The 11,872-nt window shown below is 41.2% G+C and overlaps 1 protein-coding gene across 1 annotated transcript; it reads right to left on the bottom strand.

Annotated features, from left to right (window-relative positions):
* Positions 1 to 376: 376 nt before the first annotated feature.
* Positions 377 to 7,149, bottom strand: cdc25b (cell division cycle 25B). Its single transcript, XM_072457629.1, has 15 exons — positions 6,639 to 7,149; positions 6,461 to 6,543; positions 6,017 to 6,068; positions 4,780 to 4,821; positions 4,663 to 4,696; positions 4,412 to 4,540; positions 4,113 to 4,232; positions 3,908 to 4,036; positions 3,748 to 3,825; positions 3,454 to 3,642; positions 2,953 to 3,054; positions 2,813 to 2,875; positions 2,625 to 2,723; positions 1,929 to 2,174; positions 377 to 1,227 (listed from the first exon to the last, which is right to left on the bottom strand). The coding sequence occupies exons 1-15, from the start codon at positions 6,851 to 6,853 to the stop codon at positions 1,090 to 1,092; spliced, it is 1,719 nt and encodes a 572-aa protein (XP_072313730.1). The 5' UTR covers positions 6,854 to 7,149; the 3' UTR covers positions 377 to 1,089.
* Positions 7,150 to 11,872: the final 4,723 nt, after the last annotated feature.

An 11,872-nucleotide genomic window follows, 5' to 3' on the forward strand; every position in this document is an offset into this window, starting at 1 on the left:
CGGAGGCCACTCCCAGAGCTGCAGTGGAGGGAGATTTGAAAAAAAAACAGGAACTGTGGGAAAGCCTCTGAGGCCACAGCACAAAGACTAAACTAAACACGTGTTATAGAGGCTTCCTTTTGCCTAGAGCACTGGCTTTGTTAGGGCAGCATTTTACAAACCTAATATTAGTTCAAATTACCATTATGCTTGACCGGTTCATGACACTTACAGGAACAAGCAATTTGTTAAACAGATGCCAATAACAGGCTTTTACTTAAAGAAAGAAAGATAATGTATTCAACTCACCATTATATTATTAAACACCTAGGTAAACTCACCAAGTAAAACGTTACAATCACAATATTGGAAGAGATTTAAAAAAAAAACAGACTGATTTAAACGCACATAGGATTTATTCCAAAGCTCCTGTTCGAGCTCGTACCACAGATCATTTCAAACCAGCCTTACTTTTACATCAGCCTTGGATTACAACAGGAAGACAATTCTATCCATTTCACAAAGCAGAACAAAGTCATTCTTCATACACTCGCTGATCTGCAGCATTGGAAAAAAAAAAATCTCACTGCAAAGTTAACAGGTAGTTTGTTTTGCTTTGGTCTTTTCTAATCATTAAAAAAATAACTCTACAATGTCTTCAATATTGCGGCTCAGTCACATCCTGTGGTTTAATAAAATTTACATTATAGGACATTAACAAATCCAGGGAGTTATATATAAAATATATATTAAAAAAAAGCACCTGACCATTTGAAGGTAATTTTAAATTAAGTGCTTAAATAAAAGGGTGGGACATAACAAAAACAAAACTATTTTAGTGAGACAAAGTTGACATGGCAGTGGGTTTATCCCGATGCAAAGAGATTTGTGTTGCTCACCCAAAAAATAAAATGCAAATGGCAGTATAGGTCAGAGTGGTTTTAAAACGAGATCGCTCCAGCAATCCAACGCGTCACGCCTCGAATCTTAAAATTGTGCATAAATTACTACGTTTTTGCTATACACGTGGGATTGCATGGAGGTCTTGCTGGTGGGTTTTTGTCAGAGTTTGGAGGGTTGAGCAGGTTTTTGGCAGTGGCAGGATGAGGCTCACAGTTTGAGGCGGCTGTACATGTCCCGTTTGCTGCGCTCGCCGGCCCACGTGCGGCTCTTCATTCGGAACTTCCTCAGGTCCTCCTTGAAGTCCTCGTGGTGCATTGGACGGTACGACTGGGGCTCGCACTGTGCCTGAAATGGGACGGTCAAAACTTAAGAATGTGGCACAAGTATGACTGTAAAGATTCAGATTTAAGAGTAATGAAAACAGTTTAAATGTCTCTCTCACACACACACACACACACACACACACACACACACACACACACACACACACACACACACACACACACACACACACACACACACACACACACACACACACACACACACACACACACACACACACACACACACACACACACACACACACACACACACACACACACACACACACACACACACACACACACACACACACACACACACACACACACACACACACACACACACACACACACACACACACACACACACACACACACACACACACACACACACACACACACACACACACACACACACACACACACACACACACACACACACACACACACACACACACACACACACACACACACACACACACACACACACACACACACACACACACACACACACACACACACACACACACACACACACACACACACACACACACACACACACACACACACACACACACACACACACACACACACACACACACACACACACACACACACACACACACACACACACACACACACACACACACACACACACACACACACACACACACACACACACACACACACACACACACACACACACACACACCTGTGAGAACCAACCTGGAAAACCGGGAAGAAGTCTTTGTATCCGCCCTTGAGGATGTAGAGCTCAGGGTAGTGGAGTTTGGGGTACTCGTTCATGGCCCTGTCGCGCTCACGGACGAAGCGACACATTCGGGGGCCGCGCTCCGACGAGAACTCGCAGTGAAAGACGATGACCACACGCTTGTCCTCGCCACTCGGGGCGAAGGGCCTCTTCAACAGGAAGTCCTCAACCTGGTCCTCCTGGTGCAGGTTCAGAGCGCCCTGGGAAATTAACAGAAGGGTTTAGACAAAATCTATATTACAGTCTGGTGCCATGTTGTGTTCCATCAATACTCATAGAACCCATGAAAAACACCAACACGTACTTTTAAGTTGAGTCTGCTTCAGTTTTGTGCTTTCCATTGTTCTTTACATGGATGGTGCGTTGTGTGAATCTAACATTATGCAATTTTTTTCCCCATATCGATGTGGATTTTAATTTGACTTTTCAAAAACTAAATAAAAATGGCTTGATTTCATGAACGAGCTTCTACTTCTGCTTTGTCCTGCATAAGTGGCATCAAGTGCTCAAGAAATTACTCTTTCACATACCTCTTAGCCCCGCCCACTTCCCTAAACTAACTTGGGTCATACATGTAGGGTTCAAAATAGTGTCATGTTTGTATATTTTGTGCTCGACTTTATCTAAATCAAATGGGTGGTTTGACTCACCTTGATGTGTCCTCCCTCAAATTCGTACGGATAACGACAGTCGATAACGATGAGTTGTTCGACTAGATGGTTGAAGTGGCCATTGAGCGCTGCCACCATCTGGAAAACGAAAAGCCAGATTAGAAGTTTTAATTTTTGCAGGGAGGGATTTTTTTCCCCTGTTATCCAAGGCCTTTATGAAAACATACCAGGTCTGGTGTAATGTACTTGAGGTCTTGATGTTTCCCGCCGACTGTAGGAAGCACAAATGGCTACGGAAAACAAGAACATTAGAATATGACAGATGCCATTTGATATCAGTCGATTCCAGTTCTCCTCGTTTCTTTACCTTGGTGAAATCTCCGATGAGGTCTACAGAGCTTTCCTCACCGTCCAACAGCCTCTCAATGTCTGGCTGACAAACTGATTTGGATCGCTGTAATATACAGATCTGAAAAGCAAATTAAAAAAGCATGTAATAACTGAACTGACCAAGGTTTCTTGAATTGTTCTGTGTGGAAGAAAGCAATTGCAATCATTGTCTTTAACCAAACTTCTACTGCAATGTCTCTCAGAACAATTAGAAGTAAATGGTTAAGTTGTTGGAACAATTACCTTGTCTAGAGAACTCTGAACCATTTAAAAAGAAAAATGAGGAGAGCTATAAAGTATTTTCTTATCCAGCCCAAACCAGTCACTATAGTCTTCCAATCAATGCTGGTTTGAATGCCTGTGGTTTGGCATTGTGTGCAGTCAAAACAGTAAAATATCTTGCAGTATATTGCTTGAATACATCGGACAGCCCGGTATAAAAATTGCATATGCCAGATGTGTTGCTACGGTAACTTGCCTGCCGCGGGGATTCGGGGTCCTGCTCCATAGAGGTGACCTGTGTTCCTGCCAGACTGCGCCTCCTCTTCACCCGCAGAGGCGTGTTCTCGTCGCCGGGGCAGTCGGGGCGCTTCATTGAGGGCCGGGACACTGGGCTGAGCATGGAGGGCGAGTGGAACAGGTTTCTGGGCCGACACCGGATTATGGGCTAAACGGGTGATTAAGCAGCATTATAAAAGTAGCAATTATTAAACTAAATTGGGTTTTAGCTCACAATAATGTGAGATGTTATGCCAATAAAATAGTAACTTACTGAATCCTCCTCTTTATTTTCTACAACGAGCGGTGCAGTGAGAAGGCTAGCCATTCCCATCGGCATCTCTGAGTCATTCTGTAGGAAGAGAACTCTGTGTTAGTCACTTTTAAACTCAATATAAAAAAAAGGTAGGGAAATTAAGAAATCCGCTTCTGACCTCCATGTTCTCATCCATGATGTCCAGAAAGCCATCATCCTCATCGTCAGAGCAAGTGAGAGAGGAGCGTCTGAGGAACACGGGGCTGGAGTCAAAGTCATGCTGCTGGACGCCAGGTGGCGAGGTAAACTGGAAGCAAATGCATAGTTAGCCAAATGTATAGAAAATTCACTGCACCATTCCTTTTTTTCCTGTAGCAATTTACCATGAGGGCTGGAGCGGAGTTTGGTCGCCGGGAAAGTGTGTCCTTGCCCTTTCCCTCGTTGAAGGAGCGCACGCGGCACCGGGACACAGGTCGAGTGGGTTTTTTGAACTCAAAGCCCTCCTGAAAACAATACAAAAAAAAGGTCAAGAAAAGATTCACAATTTATTTATATATATTATGAAGTTTGGTTGCGTTCAGAAAACAATCAAAACAATGCAATGATTTCACCATAAAAAAGTTTAGTCTTTAAAAAAAAAAAAAAAAAAAACCAACAGTGATGATAAAATGGCTTTTCTCACAGGCACATTTTCCTTGTTGCTGTGTTGCGATGACATTGGGATCTGGGAGGGCTGTTGGCTAAATATGCCATAACGATGTGAATCTGGTTCTTTGCCCTTTGCACACGGACTGCAACTTAGCAGCTGAACCTGGAAAGAAACAGAAAATTACCACAATAAGCAAGATTTTAGAGATCGTTTTAGAAATACTGAAAACAATTAGGAGGAAACTTTTTTTTCTTTAAAAAGGTTCAAATTAACATCCATCTTACAGGTAATGAATTGTTTCTCCGGATGGGCATCCTGCTGTAATTTCAAAATGGAGAAATTAATAAAAAACAGAAGCATTCAAATGGCCCCTAGACACAAGTCAGAGAAAACCAACGTACTCATTGACTATCTTTCTTGATTGCTTCATGGCCCGTTCAAAGCTGTAACAGAAGGAACAATCTAGTCAATATTGAGGAGTGAGTGAATGATTAATGTTGCCAATTATCATGAAAGCTGGTTTGTAGAAATTTTCAGCATTGTTAAAATTCTCTGCTTTATTGCTATGGACATGGCCATACAATCATATGGTATGTGTTCTCCAATTTAGGTTCTGTGCCAAGAGCGGACAGTCTGCCAATCTTGTCCCAAGCACAAAGGGTTCTGGAGATCTATTGAGGAAGTGAGCGGAACGGTTGGAGAAGTTTGTTTAGAAAGCACAGAGGCTAAAGGTGGTCTTGGTCTAGCGCTGGAGAGATGCCCACCTGTATGTTAAACGACTCGAGCGCTCAGTAAAGCGCATGGGGGGGGGGCGAGATCAGCTAAACTACCATATGCCTGCTATAGCCGGCGCCGCCAAGCCCTGGTCCACAAGAGTCCTTTGTCTGCCAAGAAGGGGGAGCGTGTCCCATTCAGACGGGGCCCGGGACAAGGGGTGGGCGGGTGCTCTGAGGGGTGCCCTAAATTCAATAGAATAAACCGGGGTCCAGCCTTCCTTTAGAAATAACAGTGCATAGGAAGAGTGTGCCGCAGGGGGTGGGCTATCATTAAACCCATTGACGGGACTGCACGTCCTCAACAGCCAGCGAGAAAACTAGAAGGACCTAGCAACCACAAAACAGCTATAAAGCGGGGATGAGGGTGAGAGGGGGGTTAGTGAGGGCAGCTGTGAAGGACCTCGCACATCTGAGGGGGACAAATGTCAAGCAAGGACTAGCACCAGTGCAGGCACAGGGCCACCCAAGATAAGGTGGTAGCAAGATAAAGGAGGGAGTGAGAAGAGAGGAAGTTATTTAAGGTTATACTCAAGATGCAATATTAAAAAGGTAAGCAAGTAGGCTACTGTAGATCAATTCATCAAAGCTTGTCTCAAGAAAGGATGAAGATATGCCATTAGAATTGAACAGTCGATACTGCTTTTCACTTAAAAATATGTTTACTCAAGAAAGTCAAGCTTCTAATTTTAAGCTGCTTAAAACAACAGCCTTATATTTGAAAGCCAACAGCAAAGACATTAATCCGTCGGCTGATGTATGTGGCTTGGTTCAGCTGGCACAGGGTGGGGGGGTGTATTTGAGGGGAGAAAGGGGGTGCAGGGTGATTGATTAGAATAGACAAGAGCAGGACAGTCCAACTTACGAGTCCTCAATTTCAGTCACATCCACTGGACTCGGGAGATCCATGCCGAGACCTGAAGGAAAATGTATCATTAAACCAAAAAACCTAGAGCAGTGGTTCATAAACATTTTTGTCCCATATTCCCTGTAAGCTTTGTCTGACCCCTTTAAACTTGTGTAATAGTGTCTAATGAGATTTATACACTTTTTGCAAGTATATTGTACATTTTATACACTTGTATAAATGTTCTTGTTTTGATGATATTCTTGCCAAAAATCAGTAAAAACACAACACAATTTTCTTTATAATTAAGTACTATTCATTTCCATTCTACATACAGTACGAGTAGAAGTACAATAGAGGACTAAACCAGCAGTTAACTGCTGCTTTCATATGCAGTTTGACTACGTGTACTGACGTTTTGAGCAAAGTTATATCATCAAGTAGCATAAAACATCGTCTCACCAGCGTCAGAAGAAGTATCAGATGCAAAGGAGGGATTCTTTTCAAGTGGTGGGCGCCTTTTCCTTTTGGGGGTGTCAGATTGGCTGCAAAGAAAACAAACTCTGTAAAGCTGCTTTGAGGGGGGCAAATGGGGATAAATACTTTGTAGATACCATGGAGCTGCATCTAAAGAAATTACCTTCCGAGTCCAGCTAGGTTGTTCATGTCCAGAGCCAGGTTGGTGACAGGCGACAGGACGGTGGTGGGTCCGGGGGAGAAGAGCGTCCTGCACTGAGCGTCCGTGGCGCCGCAGTCAGGCAGCGACAGCGGGGAAAGGCCGGGGATCCCGTCGGGCCTACAGAGCACTGCGTTGTGGACAGAAACAGGGCTATCGTACAGGTTAAACGACTGCATTTTGTGAGCCGAATAAGTTGAAATCTGCACAGATACGAGCTTCAATGTTAATTTAAACGTGAATTTTAGGTCAAAGAGAGCCAATTCTTTGCCTGCGCACCACAATGGGACCGAATCTGAAGCTAACCCGGAAGCTAACAAGTGCAAAAAGCTAAGAATGCATGTCCAGAAAATGCGATCCAAACTCCGGGTGGGGAAAATCCGTGTGGAGAAAAGCCTCGACTGGTTTTGGCACGATTACAAATGCCACATAATGTTTTAGCGCGAGAGCTACTGCAGGGCGGCGCAGTGTGTCAGCCTCTTTTGTGGTGTGAGAGGAAGAGAGAGGAGATGCTCGTATTTATGTTCAAAATAACCGCTTCGGAGCGGCAATCCGGCAGCCAATCAGCGGCCCGTGTACGATCACACAGCCAATCAGAGCAAAGACTAACGTGCTCCGGCCGGATGAGGCTGGACCAAGAGGATGTGACTGCTCCAGGGGGAAGGACTGCAGGAGGATTCTATTTCTGCTTTCTCTCTTCACATCTTTTGTTTCTTTGCACTGAAATTCCCTAGTGAGGAAAACAATGTATTTTAAGTATAATAATAATCTCATAATTTGATGTATTGTTGTAAATTGATGCTTTGTTGTGGATATTCATTGGTTTTTCATTTTTCAGTTATATGCAATATGTTGAGGACTTTTCCCCAGACTGTATAAAGATTATTTTTCCACATTGTATAAAGATTATTTTCCCACATTATGAATATAAAATAGTTTGTTTTAAATTGGTAATAGCTATTGCAAATCTCTCATCATCCTGTAGACTTAGATATCTGTTTATCTTATACTTTATTTGCCATATATTTTGTATTTAATGATTTTTGTATTATTATTATTATTTTGATCTTTCTTGTAACAAAGATGAACAATTGAAACCTTTGCCATAGTGATTAACAAACAAATGTTTACTGGGGGAAACAAGTTCTCAAATTGTTGCTGAAACCCATGAATTGTAATGTGTGTAGTTTAAAATCTTGCAACATTATTAGCTGTATTGTAGTCTTCTACATTTTACAGGTATACATTGGAGCTGTGTGCTGAAGGCCGTGTTAACACCCACACAAAATGACTAAGAAAAAAGTTATGACGGTTGCAATCCTCTGGCAGGCCTAGTTTCAATTGGAAGCGCCTCGTCCATTTTTCTCTTTAATCAACAAAAACCACGCAACCAAAACTCCAATGTCTATTCTTTCATATGCAGTTTGACTACATTATAGTCCTCAGCTTACCATTTGAAAAGTTAAAATGTAGCAGTGAGGGTAAGCTATGTAAATGATCATATAGCAACGCTGAATAGGCTGACGTTAGGTTACATTTACAGGCTACTTGTTAAAATACTTTGTGTTATAGCTTATGGGTGTGTTCCTACTGTTTCAGCTTTACTTGTGAAATGTCCAGAGTTATAGACCACACTTTGCTCATTTTGAGTTTTTGCATTACTTTGTGAAAGGACCTTTTTTTTTTTTTTAAATAAAAGACCTTTTCTTTGTCAATTTCCTGTTAGGTCTCAGTTTTAGGACCTGTGACCACCTCCATGTTGGAATCTTCATTTATTTTAAACAGTGACAAAACCTGTTACTGTCGGAGCAATCAGTGTTGACTGATGTGCGTCCAGTTCGACCAGACCATAGAGCTGCTCAGCTGAGAATTTTTCTAGTGGTTTTATATGGACAACCAAATCCACGCTCCATTACTACTTACAATGCTATGTGCAAAAACGCATACACTATTTATATCCTATTTGCTTTGAGCATTTAAAAACAAAGAGCCATTGAATTATTTTAGTAGATCAAACCATTTTGAGATAGGCCTATAGGGTTTTCAGAGCTCAGTGGATTTAGCATTGATTAGACTTTAATGGGATTTGGGTGCTATAATTATATTGTAAGGAGGTTTGCCCGAAAAAAGTATACCCAGATAGTAACAATATTAAAACTAGTATTGAAACTAGATATCCATGTGAATGGTCAAAATCACAGAGATTTGACATTTACTTACAGTTATGAATGGTCTTGATCTATAAATCAGATACTATTAGAGAAAGTAATAACTGCTGTTCTTTGGTATCAATATTGAGTATCAACCATTTTCCTTTGTTATTATAGAAATGGAAATGTTAGTATTGTAACACAATATACGCCTCGCACACATTCAAAAGTTATACACTGTTTTTATTGTATTTATTTTCTTCATTAGCACAGGTTTATTTGCCCACATCTTTCCTTTTTTTCATCTACTCGAACCCTCACTTTTTGAACATCTCAATTAGTTATATGTAAACCACAGTGTCCCAGCATTTATGAAGGGGGTGCGTGACATCTTTATTCAGGTGGACCATGTGATCGGTCAGCCTCTCGAATGCAAAAGCACTTGAATGAACTTCCCTGCAGAGGTACAACCACTGTCCTATGACTCTGGCTCCACACCCAACATGTGAAAAGAACAGACAAAAGGTGAATTTAAGCTTCTCACACCTCCTGTTCCCACCAAACCTGCAGCAAACACCCCCACACACACAGAGCTACTGCAGCACTGGACACGACCTATTTGCATAACTTTAGGTCAGAAAGTGCACATTCCAGCACATAATCAAACGCAGCTTTAAATCAATTCATAAAATATGTATAGAATTTGTGACTTTTCACTCTTTTCTCTTACTTTTCAATACATGTATTTAAATTCTCCACGCCCTATGCATCCAAATACCCTGGTATTGTCACCAGAACACATTATTTCTCAGCTATAGTGTCATTATAACATTGCGTGTAATTACAAATATCTTTATCATGATTCTCAAACTGTGGTATGGGGCTTGGCTATTACCCCTGTCTGGTTTTGGGAAGACCCGATGTGATTCTGGTATATGCTTTGTTTAGTTATTGGTTTGGTTTGTTTATTTCATTTTTTTAGGGCAATTTATCCAATACATACTGTAAATATAGTAATCACTACCATTCTTAAAGCTGACTTTCACAGATATGGAATGAGCATTTAATCAGCAGAATTTAGTGATTGATTGATTGATTGAGCAGACGTTTCAGTTTCAGAATTACGGTTTATTTCTCCTTATCTCAGAGTTGCATTTATTTTCCTGGTTACACATTTATTTTTATGTGTTTGATACAAGGGCGAGGCTCCGGTGAAAGTAAACATTGAAAACAACTACACTAATTAAAACATAATGAGGAAATTGTAAAGATTAGGCATCTTGACATTAAACACAGTCATCATCAGAAGTGGAAAAAGGCTAAAACATACACTTATCTGTACTAGATAATTTTACTGCTGTACAGCACTGCTCAAACTGAGACAAACAGACGTGAAGACCAAACATTTGCATTCTCTGTCGCTGCAGCTCTCTCCTCCTCGCCGGAGGAGCAACAGCTGATTGGAGAAGTTAGCATTAACATTTCAGTCATCTGTAAATGTGGGATACATTAATATTGATGAGGTTCAAATAGGCCATTAGCACAGCACTGACTGACAGCTCAGTGCATAAGGCAGCTAGACTTCAGACTGTGGGCGTGAGATGACACCCCTAAAGGCTGTTATCACACCGAAATGTCTAGCAACTTCACTCTTTCAAGCTGCTTTCATTCAAAACCTCTGCCATATCAGAGCTTTTTAAATCAAATTAACTGTATGAAATGTATTAGGATTTAACAATGCATTCATCGTCAATGGACTTGAAAGCACACATTTTTATAAAAGCGGAGTTGTCCTGTATGTGTGGTGGAAGTAGAATGCAAAAATAAGTGAGCACATAAAGAGCTTATCACATGTATCAAAGTTTGCCTCATAAAATATGTTAATGACTGTGTATATGGGTTTTGGACTCTAGCATTGTGGAGAGGACGAATAAGCTTCATCACACTGAGATCTAGCATCAGCAAAATGACTTTAATTAAAAATATTGGCTTGAAATATTGCCCAAAACATTTTTTAAAAGGTCAAATAACGGAGGTCAATTAAGTCAATACATCTTAACATTTTTTTTAAATTAAGATTGAGCCTAAATACTGAGGCAACGTGGGTGGACGATTTCAGCAGTGAGAGGCTAATTTTTCTGAATGAGAATAAGTTTAGAGTTGGTCAATTGACCTTTGAGTGGCCTGTACTTCACCAGTTCCAGGTGGATGTCATGCTTTTTCTCTATCTGGATTTCTGGTTTTCCTCCAGCACAGATAAGAGGTTTAGGCTACAAAAACATAAACATAACAACATCAAAATGTGTGAACAATATTAGGCACAGTATTGGTAAAGTGTATAGTTTGCACCTATATAAAAACAGTGAGTCAGCGGCACACTTCCCAATGCTTAAACTATTTGACATGTGCCAGTCTGAATGTTTTCATAAATCCTGATGTGTGTCAAAAGATATCTGATATGGAGATAATGGGCTCTTGTGCCTCCTCCTCTGTCCACCAACCTTTGTTCTCTGTCTTTGTCCCAAAACCACAAATATAGTGGGTTTATCCTGCTCTGGTCAACAAGCCCCCCTCCTGACCTCCGCTGGGTACTAACCCTAGTACAGGACGTGTCCATGGAGGGGTAACCAGCTGCCCTGAAAGAGGAGAGGGACAGATGTGGATTGAGATTGACATACTGGATTATAGTATATTTACACAAAAAAACCTTTCCAATTCAATTAACTTCAAATTATAAATCAGATGTTATTTCTTGAGTTACAAATTTTGTCTGCTTTATCCACAAATCATGACAAGGTCTGGCTGTTACCCGGGCATTGGCTCTGGTAGTGCATACTCACGCAAGACATTTCACCCACATTGACTATGCATGAATGTGTGAGTGAGTGAGTGGGCGAAGCCAGGAATTCTTGACATTTGTAAGTTCACAAACTTTTGAGGAATGAGAAAAGCTCAATTCAGAGTGCTACACTATGAGACAGGCGTTCAGATGTATAGTTTTAGTTGCGGTTTAGTTGCCTCTCCTCTGTCAGTCGACCCGAGGGCAAC

Source organism: Eucyclogobius newberryi, unplaced genomic scaffold (assembly GCF_026437365.1).
Source record: "Eucyclogobius newberryi isolate DKJ021-1_F unplaced genomic scaffold, fEucNew1.0.hap1 SCAF_21, whole genome shotgun sequence".
Classification (NCBI taxonomy): domain Eukaryota; kingdom Metazoa; phylum Chordata; class Actinopteri; order Gobiiformes; family Gobiidae; genus Eucyclogobius; species Eucyclogobius newberryi.